General features: G+C 48.3%; 1 protein-coding gene across 1 annotated transcript in view; it reads left to right on the forward strand.

Annotated features, from left to right (window-relative positions):
- Window positions 1–9121, forward strand: part of aqr (aquarius intron-binding spliceosomal factor) — a 50281-nt gene extending 41160 nt beyond the window's left edge. Inside the window, exons 33-36 of the mRNA XM_083684109.1 lie at window positions 2096–2214; window positions 6002–6176; window positions 7591–7704; window positions 8585–9121. Coding sequence (XP_083540235.1) covers window positions 2096–2214; window positions 6002–6176; window positions 7591–7704; window positions 8585–8881 — 705 coding nt within the window. The 3' untranslated portion in view covers window positions 8882–9121. The remainder of the gene's footprint in view (window positions 1–2095; window positions 2215–6001; window positions 6177–7590; window positions 7705–8584) is intronic.
- Window positions 9122–13321: the final 4200 nt, after the last annotated feature.

Here is a 13321-nt window from a genome sequence, read left to right on the forward strand (position 1 = left end):
CCTACAGGTACATGCTTCATCATAAAGAAGGTAGGGGGGGGGGATGGAAGAGAGAGAGAGAGATTGTGAGAGCAGAGAGAGAAGAGAATCCAGGGTTGACTGTTTCAATTGGGTGGCCATCTGCTGAGATGCATTGTGTCATTGTTTTCACAGTAGTGAGGAGGACAGAGAGATGGAAGAGAACAAGTCTCCTTAGATTGTGTGTGTGGTATGTGTGTGTGTGCGCGTATGTGTGCGTATGTGTGCGCGTGTCCGTAAATGCAGATCTCAGTCCGAGTGCCCAGGGACATGGGCCTGCCATGATGTCACGACCTCTGAAATTCACTCCCTGGAAGATGATTTCACATAAATAACGAAACACAATGCAAAAAGTGAAGCCCCGGGGATCTCATCTATCTGCCTCTGTCTCCGTCTGTCTGCTAAAAATAACACACTTGCCTTGTTGCTTTGGAAAATAAGGCAAAGCATTTTTGGCTAAAATTGTGTGGCATGTTTTTCCCTTCAGTTTCCATTGGGCTATGGGCTATGCCGTTGGGTGGAGTGTGTGTGTGTGTGTGTGCGTGCCTGTGTGCGTGCCCGTGTTCACACGTGCGTGCGTGAGTGTGTGTGTGTGGCCCATCGACTCCTGTTCCGGGGGGGGTAATTTAAGGCCACATGGTAGGTCGGGGGTCCTCAGAGACCACTGTCCGTTGTATCAGAGCAGACAGCACCGGGCTCCCCCCACCATTGTAGAACCCACATATTGTCGCTTCTGGTGTTGCACCTGTTCTATGTAGCAACAGAGAGACACAAATAAATATTGGGCCACTTCCTCGTTCCCACCCCACCACACCCTCCGTCCCCGTCCCCTCTTCCCTTCCTCTCTCACCCATAAGGGGACTTGGAGCATGGTTGGCTTTTGGTGTTGTGGGACTCCCCAGTCAATGAATAGTGCATTAGACCAATGGGAGCAGGTCAGGGTGATTTATTTAGAGCTGTTGCTGTTGTCCCTGGCAGTGTGGGGTTCGCCGGTGTCCTATTGATCATGTCAGGAGGATGGAAGAGCCCATTTACCCCCTGTACTTTTCCCCAGTTCCCACTGGATTCAGCCCCATATAGACATGTATGGATTTAATCCTACTCTACTGTATGGTTTACTGATGAACCTCTGTTATAGATGTATACCCCCCTCTCCCACACACACACACACACACACACACACACACTCTCACATAGGCCCATACATTACAAAAGCTAGTTATCAGAGCTCAGTAACCAGATTCCATGGTAGCTCACAAGCTACCTGTACACTAACCTACTGTACAGTAACCTACCTGTACACTAACCTACTGTACAGTAACCTACCTGTACACTAACCTACTGTACACTAACCTACCTGTACACTAACCTACTGTACACTAACCTACTGTACTGTACTCCCCCCAAACGCAGTAACACTGTTACATAACATCTACAGAAGAGTGAAATAACTTGCAACAAAGCTGTTTCCCTCAGCGGTAGAAAAAGAAAGAAAGAAAAAAACATCTTTAGAATATGCTTTGAAGAAAGACAGGATTTACCGGGGAATAAAGCAACCTGCCTGGCAAGTGATTACTCTGCGTAAAATGCGTAAAAAAATAAAAAAAAAACATCCGGCAGCAGATTCCTGGGCTCCGTGCGGCTCTGCGTTCCCTAAAGTAGCTGTGGAGTGTGTCGTCTCCGTGTCTCTGGGTGTTGTGGCCCTGAGTCGGCTCGGCCCCAGGTAAGCAGCTAGCGGGACGTAAATGCCCTCTAATCCGTTTTACCCCCTCTGGCTTCCCATGTGGCCCGCCACGATAACAGCTTCAACAACAACAACAAAGCTTCAAATGCCACCAAAGCAACCCCCCCCCCCCCAAAAAAAAAAATCCCCTCGCCTCGCAATTTAGGAGGGAGCTCACACGCTCTTAAACATTTTAACTAAATCCCCCCCCTCCACACAAAAAGGGGAAGTGTGTGTGTATAGAGGTACAGTATTTGAGTGTGTGTGTATGTGTGTGTAGAGGTACAGTATTTGAGTGTGTGTGTATGTGTGTGTGTAGAGGTACAGTGTGTGTAGAGGTACAGTATTTGAGTGTGTGTGTTAAATAATGGATGTTTCTCTCATCAGGTGACGACGGTGGACAGGTTCCAGGGTCAACAGAACGACTACATCATCCTCTCCCTGGTCCGCACCAAGGCCGTGGGCCACCTGAGGTAACACACACACACACACACACACGGAAAAACTAAACTAAAACACACCCAACACACACTCACTTTACCTCTCCAGAGACGCCTTCCCACTCAAAGGGACTCCTCTTTTTTTCCCCTCATAATTAACTGGAGACTTGGCTGAATAGTTTCGGTCTTTAAGTCTTTACAGACATCGTTTCCCAGACAAGGGGTGGACAAAGGCAGAGTTCAGCTGAAGCATTGTGAGATGATGATTGGGGTGAAAATGTGGCACAAAGGGCTGCTTCACGATCAAAGGCAAGCCATTAATCAGACTAGTACTCTGCCCTGTTGGTAACCACTCCACTGTGGCAGGTTGAGCTCTTTCTTTCTGTCTTTCTTTCTCTCTCCCTCTCTTCCTCTCTCTCTCTCTCCCTCTCTCTCTCTACTCCACACTTTGTGACAACCCCAGTGTGCTCTCTCTCCCCCTCTCCCCTTTATCCCTCCCTCTCTCCCTCTCCCTCTCTGTGTAAATTGATGTGTAGTAAGAAGCCATTTTACTCCCAGCCTGCTGTGAGATTCTGACGACCTCCCCTCCTTTTAATAGGCTGTGATGTATAGCACAGTGAGCGCCGATGGCCTAACGCTTTTCCGGAGATCAGGGGAGGCTGGGTGGAGGTCGAAATCGGAAAAGGACGGGACTCATTGTAATACCACGGAACGGAACGAGGAACGGCGTCAAACTGTGGCTCAGTCGGTAGAGCACGGCGCTAACAACGCTTAGGTTGTGGGTTTGATTCCCGCTGGCACCATACATACTGAAATGTATGCACTACACTGCAATGTTAGTCGCTTTGGATAAAAGCGTCAGCTAAATGGCGTATATTATTATTCTTCTTATATATTATTGCGATGAGCCCCGTCCTCCGATTTCTACCTCCACCCAGCCTCCACGGCCGTAGACAGACTCACTCTCCCCGCCTACAAACGGAGCGTGGGCCGGGTGAATAAGTCATCCCTGCTGTAACCGTCACGGCCGGGCGGAGCAGCTTTATCACGGCACGGCCAAGAGCCAGGCGAGGAGAAAAATAAATAAATAAATTTAAAAACCACTTTAAAAAACTCCCTTTTTGTTTTTCGGGGAGATAAAGGGAATTGATGGCGCGGCGGCGTGGCGGGGGAGGAGGAGTCACCGTTTGTCTTGTCGTTAGGGTTGTTGTTGTTGTTGTTGTCAGCGACCCCGGCCAACCCCTCGTCCCGGCTGTCATTCATGTCATGGCGGCGTACGCCAGGAGATGACCCCCGACCCCGTCTCATTCACACGTGGAGACGTTTATTGTTTTAAAAACAACCCCCCCCTCCCCCTCCCCTCCCCCCTATTATGAGGATGATATATGGAGGGGGAGGGAGAGCTATTCGCGAGAGGATAAGAAGGACCTGTAGAAGAAGAAGAAGAAGAAGAACCATTTTTAACCTCCACTTTTTCTGCAAGATGTGAGCGTTCCTCCCTGGGTTTCACCTTCATTCAGTCATGAAACCTCGGGTCGATATTTCGCTCTGACGTTCGCAACAGGTCATAAATAATTCAACGTCAGCACACACTTCTTCTCCTGTGTTCGGCGTGAGACCCAACTTCTTTATTCCAGCTTCGGATAAAAGGCTGTTATGGGGAAGAGCCTCTTCCCTTGAGTTTTTGGGAAGGTTTTAGAGGTTTAGAAGCACCTCCCAGGCATAGAAACCTTTGATAGCATAGCTTTCCTCAACGGTGAACGGTCATTCATGTCTCGATGCGTTTCCCTACTTGGCTTTGAATGGCCTGGCGTGGAAAGCAGTGATTCATGGGAGATTCCCCTGGCGTCTCTTCAGCTCTGTCCCACACTGAGGCCACTCGACCGTACTGCAGAGCTCTGCCTCCTCCCCTCCTCCCCTCCAACTCTTCTCTCCTCCCCCCATCTCTTCTCTCCTCCCCTCCCATGGCAACCTGCTGCCGTGACAACCACGGGGGACGCAGCTGACCATATGACAGGCTGACCCTCGGTTTGACAGGAGGAGTCCTCCCGCTGAGACACACACACACACACACACACACATATATGGACACACATACACCCCCACACATGGACTCACATCCAGACAGACACATGGACACTCACACATGGATGGACACACACCCACATGGATGGACACACATACCCACCCACACATATACCCACCCACCCACATGGATGGACACACACAAACACCAACACACACGGATGGACACACCCACACATACACCCACCCACACACACAGATGGACACACACACGCACACACACACACACACACATTCATCGGGTGACACAGACACACTCACACAGAGACACACACGCTTACTTTGGATCCCTCCACACAGCCCTGTGTGTCAGAGAACAACCCAAAACACAGAGCAATGTCACCAGGCTATGAAGGCATATTATTGGCCCCTCTCAGGTCAGACTCAGTGCTGATTGGTTGGGTACTCAAGTGGTTTGTTTCTATGGTAATGTTGTCCTTTGGGTGGCTTTTCCATAGACCATTCTTCTCTTGGCTCAAAACTTTTTTACACACACACATACGCACACATTTTCTATAAACACGCACACTGAGAAAATGAATCTTCCTAATCTCGTGGTGTGCACATGTCTATCCCTCATTCCACGTTTTGGCTGCGTATGAATACACACGTTTGTGTGCATCGTATTTTACAAAGCTTTCTCCGCTGAGCCGAATATGTTTTTTGAATCTCCACTGAGCCTCTTAGAGACGGCTCCTTTCCCCCATGGCGTCTGAACGCACCGTAGGCTGCTGTAGGGTACCGCGCTTACAGCAACAGTTGAGCTGGGATTGTGTCGTCGATGTTTTCGGCCCTGTACGGGTCTGCAGTCGTCAGCAAGGCTAATTGTTGCGCCGTTTTCATTCAGAGCCAAGGAGGACAAATATGTTGCCCGTCCGTACATCCAACACCTGCACGCTTGTGTCTGTTTGAGATCTGAAGGAATACGCTTGGGTCTTTAAAAAAAAAAAAAAACGCTTAGAACCGCTAAACCTAAAACGAGCGTTGTTGTTATCCATTTCTGAGCGTTTTCTGTCGTCTCCTGCTCACAGCTCGGGTGGTATGATGGTATAGGAGTGTGAACCGCCAGCGCCTACGGTGGAATCATCTTTTCACACGTGTAATAAGCTCAAACTCAGAGTCAGGGGGGTTAAATTTAGAATTCAGTTCCGCGGTAATCAGCGGTGTCTTATCAGGCTGAAGTAGATGAGGCGTATAGGGCCTGCCTTAATGTCCCTGTCCTCCGAGGCCTGCCTGGCGTTCCGAAAACGATATTTTATTACACACACACACACACTGTACTGGCCGGGTATTACAGGAAACGCCTAAGGATTCCTGACTCCAGGAAAAAAATACTCCTTTCTCTAATCCTTTAATTCTAGTGAAAAGAAAGAAAAGTAACCAATCTCTCCTCTCCTACCCTCCCTCTCTCTCTCTCCTCCTCCTCCGCTGTCCCCCCCCTCTTTTTATATGTATTCTTCACCTTTGCTGCTTATCTCTCTCTCTCCCACTCTCTCCTCTTTTCTTTTTTTTCCCTTCCAATTTTTCCTCTAAACCCACTCTCCCCCCCTCCCCCTCCCTCTCCTCTTTTCTCTCACTCTCCATCTCCCACTGTCCCCCCCCTCCTCTCTCATCTCTCCCTCCCTCGCTCTCTCCCTCCCCCTCTCCACTCTTTCGTCTTCCTCTCCCTGACAATCTTTATTCTCCCACTTTCATCCCTTCACCCCCCCCCCCCCCCCTCTCTCTCTCTCTCTAGAGATGTGAGGCGTCTGGTGGTGGCCATGTCCAGAGCCAGGCTGGGTCTCTACATCTTTGCTCGGGTGTCTCTGTTCCAGAACTGCTTTGAGTTGACCCCTGCCTTCAGCCAGCTGACCGCCAGACCCCTACAGCTGCACATCAGGCCTAATGAGTACTACACACAGGAACAGCCAGTGAGTATACCCACCCGCCCACACACACATACCTACACACACGTGGGCACATTCACACACAGCCCTGTACCAATTAAAAGAAATAGCATTCAAGCTTGCACACACTGTCGGACATGTGCACGCACACACACACTTTTTCCACACTTCCACACAAGCATGTAGTATCGCAGTGCCCTTTCCAGCCCCTGTATGTCCATCCTCTCATCCCCTCTGCTGCAGCCCTTCCATCTAATCCTGCCTCTAAATTCTGAATGGGACCCCCCTTCCCCCCTGCTCCCTGGGTCCTAGGTCTTACTGTGGCTCTGCCCATAGGCCCTGTCTGTTAACACCCTTCTGGAGAGGGCTGAGGCTGTCTGTTGGCCTGCTGGCTGGGGAAACACAGGCTATATTTAACCCCTAAAGGTCACAGGGCAAAGCCACACTTCCAAATCCCGCCAGGCTAATGCGAGACGGCCACTGTCTGGTGTGTGTGTGTGTGTGTGTGTGTGTGTGTGTGTGTGTGTGTGTGCGCGTGCGTGCCTGTGTGTGCTGGCGTGTGTGTCTGTGTATGATGCTGTGTGTGTACAGTATGTGTATATGTGCCTAATGTCTGGTTTGTGTGTGTGTGTGTGTGTGCGCAAAAGGGATGTGGGTTGTCTGAAAGCCCACAAGAGGTCCCCTGGGGTTGGGGGTGCACACATGTGTCCTCTGCCGAAGCCTAACCTATCAGGAGGCAGCTAGCTAGTCCCTGCTGCACAGGCTCCAGATGCCCCACATTCTGCTCCCAAAAAAAAACAGATCTGAGGTCAGCCTTTAATCTCTCTGTCCTCACCCTTATCATCCTGGGCCAGATAACTAGGCCTGATCCGGGACCTGCTGTAAAGGGAGTTAAGAGTGCCCACACAATGCTCCTATAAGCACATTTGTCTATTTCCAGAGGCTGGTGATGCTATCAGACAGTGAAACAAGACGAGGCTCATGTTTTCCTGTGGCAGGACAGTGGGTGGGTGGGCGGGCGCCACTTACATGGTTCCTTTTTGACGGTTTTACCGCTGTAAAATCACAGCTGTCTTATTTTACAACACAGTCGCCATCTAACGCAACACACACACACAGCCCAGCCCAGCAGACCGCTGTCATTCCAGCATATCACTTTAGTTGAGGAGGCATCATTGCAGCTGAGTGAATTCTACTCTCCTTCCTCCCCATGCATTGTCCTCCATCTGTTCTTCCCCCCCCCCCCCCCCCCCCCCCCCTCTCTCTCTCTCTCTTGCTCTCTTTCTCGCTCACTCTCTCTGTGCCTTCCTCTCTCTCTCTCTCCCCCTTCTCTGTTTCTCTCTCTCTCTCTCTCTCTGTGTGTGTGTGTCTGCACATTGATAGTGTGCAGGGAAAATGGAATAACCTGAACACTCTTTCTCTCTCTCTCTTTCCTCAGGGAGAAGGTCGCTCGGCCCAGCCTGATCAGGTGATCAAGAACATGCCAGAGATGGCCAACCTGGTGTACAACATGTACATGCACATGATCCGGAACACACAACAGTACAGACAGGTACACACGACGACACTACACCACACTACACACACACACACAGGTAACCACACTGCTACACTACACAATAACTATCACGGTTCACAGGTGTACACACGCACGCACACACACTCACAGTCTTGAGCACCCAGCAGTACAGACAGGTAACCACACTACTACACAAACTATTACGGTTCTCACACACACAAACGCGGTCCAGAACACGCGCAGCAGTACAGAGAGGTAACCACAGTACACTACCGTACTATACACACAATAACTACTACAACACACACAGTCCAGCGCACCCAGCAGGTACAGACACACACACACACACACAATCCAGAGCGCGTAGCAGTACAGAGAGGTAACTACACTTCTATTGTATACAGCACCTAGCTGTATAGACGGATGACTACCTCACCCATAGACACCAATACAGTCACAGGTAGCTGCTCCAATGTCATCAGTCTGTTTACACACACCTGAGGTTCCCTGGTCTCAATAGTACAGTACACACACGTACACACACCTGCTCCCAAACACCCCTGAAGCAAACTCTTCTTGTGAGCCATCCAGCTTTGTAGTTAGTCAAAGCTCTCACTCACTCTCTCTCTCATTTTGGACAGACTGTGATTTTTTAGTATTTAAACTTTAATGCAGTGCTGGAAATAGGTCAGATGTAAGAGAATTGTTTTAATTCTGCATGCAGAGACATAACAGGCCACAAGCCTAAAATTTAGATGAGGAAATTAAAATGAGTTTTAATTTTTTTCTCTCACTCTCTCTCATCTGTCTGTCTCTCTCCTGTCCTCCATTTACCTGTCTTAAATGGCAAATCAATCACTCCCCCCCCCCCCCCCCTCCCTTACCTTCTCTTCCTCTCTCTTCCTCTGTACAGCAACAGCAGAAGCTCCTGCCTCCCCCAAAGCAGACCCAGGAGGAGGCTGTGGTCGAGGCAGAGTCATCCAGCACAGACATCACCAGCCATGGGGAGAGCATGATGGAGGAGGGACAGAAGGAGAAGGAGGAGGAGAGCCCCATGGAGCAGGGGGAATCAGGAGAGGCCAGCGCAGAGAAGCCCCCTCAGGAAACACCAAGCTCAGATAAGCAGGAGCCAGAGGAGCACCCTAGGATGCCTGAGCACCCAGGCCGGGACAGCGACAGCGACGGGGAGGAGAGTGGAGAGGAGGAGTAGGCCCCCCAACCCCCCCGCCCCCCCCCAGAGGACAACAGGAGTACTTGTTATCCAGGTCCTCACAAGATGGACCCAAACGTGGACTGTCCCTGGACATGAAGCAAAATCAGTTAGATGTGTCTTAAAGATTTACATTTGTTTTCTACTGAAGCCATTAAGATGACACACAAACATGAGGATCATGTGATTCAGAGATCTGTTTTGTAACCAATACTTTTTTTTTATTAAAAGAACGCTCAATGAAAATGTGGTCTGGAGTTTTTTGTTTTTTTAATGTCTGTATGCATGAATGAACATACACACACACACACACACACACACACGCGTGCGTGCACGTCTAGCCAGCCGTCCTATTTAATCCTTGTTAACTTCTCCCTTTCATGATACTTACTTAAATCCATACACTCCCACACTGCCACTCCCCCAGCCTGCAACTGGGATCCACCATTCCGATTGGCTCGCCCAGTAGCAGCTGGACATGCTGCCGCTAAGCCCGATTTATAGGTCAGTCCCCCTGCACGTGAAGCCAACGTGGGGGAGAAAGCCAGACACCATTACAGACACACCATCACTCCTACCTCCTCTCCCATCACAACAGTCCATATCAGTCCCATTTGTTTGACAACACCCAGCCAGTGGAGTGCGGTGGATGCTGGTTTTAAAGCCTGACCTGAGTCACGTTTAAAGGTTCATTGGTACTCTGGTAGCGTGGAGGGGCCTCAGCCTGCAGGTGAAACACACAGACCGGGAATTCAGACATTATCATGCACCAGAGGTTAGCTCGTGAGTTGTTACGTCATAGGTCAGGCAGGCAGGAGCGCACACACGCACACACACACACACACACCCACCCACCCACACACACACACACACATACACCCATCCGGAGCCTGAGAGTAGAAGCCCCTCCAAAGCTGCTCAGGCTGCCGTCGTGACGATTCAACACAGACCTGCTCTGAACTCCTGTTAGAGGAGGACCAGGATGGGGACCTGGGAAATGGACTTACTGCACACTACAGTACTATCTAAAGTCACCTATCCTTTTAGAGCAATGTTCAAAAGACCATAGAACACCATTGATGGATATTGTCTATATACATTCTGGAGAACACTGATTACTGCTTTGTTTAGAGACTTTGTTTTTACATGACAAATGTCCAGTAAAAGGAGTGAAATGAGAGGCTAAAGACAAGACTATCCAGATTCTCCTCTCCTCTGTAATCATTTGGTGTCTCCAATCAACTGTATAACCTGTGACAATCATGCTTTTACTGAGCCATTGGTTTATGAATGCACACATTGTGTCACATCCCCTCTGAAAACCCCGTTGCAAATTACACAATATCTGTTTTCTACCCTCTGGCCTCCCTGGCATTCGGCTTCCCATAGTACCTTGTTGCAGTAAATGAGCGTTAACTGGTGGGAAGAGGCTACTCATACAGACTGACGGGTGCTGGCAGCGAGCTCCAAGCAGGAGCTGAGACAGAGAGAGAAAGTGTGTGTGAGAGACAGAGAGAAAGGGATTTCCACTGGGACGAAGGAGAAGTGACTCTCACAAGCAACAACTTTTAAACTTCTGAAGGTGAACATGTCTTTTATACTCACTCGACAGGTATTCCTCCATATGGATCTTCACTGTGCCTAGCTTGCTACTTTCTAACCACTGCCACTCAACAGGTATTCCTACAGGGTTTACATATGGGTCTTTATTGTACCTTAGCATGCTACTTTATAAGTACTGCCACTGATTGATGTGACACGCAAACTAACTGCATGATGTATATCTGTACTGTACAACTGTATCTCAAGGGGAGGCTGGTGGAGGTAGAAATTGGAAGATGGGCTCATTGTAATGCATCGAATAGAATGACAAATGGTATCAAACATGCGTGATATACAGCCTTCCCCTGTTGTATGTCATGTAGAAGAATTTCTTATCTTTTCTTATCTTCTTATCTTGTATCGTTAAAGTTGTCTAAAGAAGGTATATTGTAAATCCCACAAGATACAGACAGTTCACTTTTACGGGAATAGGTGCTGTACAGAATGATATGATGTGTGGTTTATCCACTCTTTTTAGTTGTGTACTTCAGATGTCTTATCGTATACTACTTATTTTCATATTCCTTCAAAGTATGGGGGCATTGTTTTACTGCTGAACATTATCAGAACTTGAAACAGAACAAGTATTCAGAGAAATGCCATGGTTTGTCAAAAGCTGAGTGTTGCTGAATGCTTCTTCTGTCTCTAGTTTGATTCACTGAAAGGCGTAACCCTCGAAGCACGAGATATCCTCGAGATAACCCACCACAGCCCTGGCTGATGACAATGCTGTCACAACAGGAAATGACATAGGCCTACTAGAGGCAAAATAGGGAACTGTGGAGGGAAGTGTTGCCTGCCTCGTAAAGTTGTAACAGGCTTGCTAATCGATCCACTATTGGCTTTTACACTCTCATAGAAAACATCAGTGTTAGGCCTACTGGCTGTACTTCAAGAACTGGGCTCCAGGCAGATACTCTGTTATGGCCACACAGATTGAGTTCCTCTGATATAAAGTTTCAGAGGTATTCTAACACATATTTACATTTAAGATAGGCCTAGCCTACATAGATGCTCTATTGAAAATATAGAAGCCTCCCCATCTTTTGTCCCAGGATGAGGCTGTTGCAAAATATTCAAATATATATCTTTCTGAAGCACCAACTAACATCTCATAATATAATAATATAATATACAAGTATGTCAGATTTAAAGATATAGGGCTCTATTTTTAGCCGGACGCAAATCCACACCTAGCCTATTGGCAATTTGGTGAAATTATCACAGCGCTGTAGCGATGTCTCGTCTGCACTTAGGTCGGTAGCGGTAAAAGAGGAGTGTTCACGACAATGAGCAGGTCAAGTAGCATCAATTGCACAGAAAGAACTTGAAAGAAAATAGCACCCATATTTCAGACACACCCCCTAGCGCCACTGCCAACGTCCCCAGCCAGCCCCTTGCCAACTCCCGCGTTTGCGCAAAGACTATTTTTTACGCCGTTAAAATAGTCCCTAGTGTAAATGCCAGGCATAATTCAGCATAAATCACTACCGAACAATACTTTTTGTAAACACTGATGGCAAAATTAATAGATATATCCGTAGTCCCTTTGCATCCCATTACTATAAGCTACCGTGGCAGCATTTCAGGTCTACTGACGCGAACATCGTGTATTAGTGTGTGTTGACATAGCTTGTTAGTGTGAGTTGACTGTATTTATCCCCGCGGGTGGGCAGGATGGTGATAGCGGGGGTGCGGATGGGTTTATCATGCTTTGTCAAGGCCAGTGCTAAATCCTGACCAGTACATCCAGATCATCACCAACGCTGCACGTTCCAATCTGATAATCTCCCATCGCAGAGGGAGTCCAAATGCTCAGACCGTAGCGATCCATACTGTACACACAGAGACGATGCTCCATATAGGAAGTCAGTCTCCACACTCTCTGACCATTCATCTATTCCATCTGATGTCTGCTTAAAATGTTTATGGAAGATGGGCTTTATGCAAATTAAATTACTTTAAAACCCTCCCAATAACCAAAGCTTTGTTGACAAAGAAGTTGTGTCTTGTCCATCCATGCGTGTCCTCTGCTGACTAAGAACTAAAGTAGTGAAATGCTGTCCATCCATCTCTCTTCTCCCTCTTCCCCCGCTCCTTCCTATTTCCCCTCTATCAGACGAGGATGGCCACTTGCGGTTCGTGTTTCTGGAGCATCATCTGGCTGTTGTTGTTGTTGGCCCTAGGCTGGCCCATCAGCATCACCCTGGGGGCCCTGTACGGCATGATCGTCCCCCTGACCACCTGCTGTGGCCTGGACCGCCTCTCTGACCTGCTCCTGGAGGGGGCCAACCTGGGTCGGACCTGCGCCCAGAACATGAAACACGGCAAGTCCCTGTGCTGAGACTGGCCTGGGTCGGGTCGGGCCTGGGGCTGACGTCAAAGAGGAGGGGGAGAGTTACTGTTTGTAACAAGGAGCTGTCTTGTTTGTTTTTACGTAGAGTTGTCTAAGTGGACGAGACTTTGTTTTCTTGGTTTGAATTATTTTGGGGGTTTCAAACTGTAAAAATTGCCGGTATTATACAACACTTATTTCCTACGTTTCCCATTTCTAACTCTGAAGTGAGCCGTAAACTAGGAAACTTGTACTTATCAAACTTTTAACAATAGGATTCCATTGTCTGTTATTGGATTCTACTCGCCATGCCAACATGTAATTAACCGTGGATTTCATTTTTTTTGTTTGTGACTTGAATTCAAATATGCTTTGTATTCATGGCCTGTTTTTGCTGTTGAATTCATGGAAACACAATGCACAGGGCAGATAAGAATGTTAAAAAAATCTCAACTTTAACAATGGGGCCGTTATGACTTGTAAAATAAAACCGGATTAGAACA

This window comes from Argentina silus (assembly GCF_951799395.1).
Source record: "Argentina silus genome assembly, chromosome: 13".
Classification (NCBI taxonomy): Eukaryota; Metazoa; Chordata; class Actinopteri; order Argentiniformes; family Argentinidae; genus Argentina; species Argentina silus.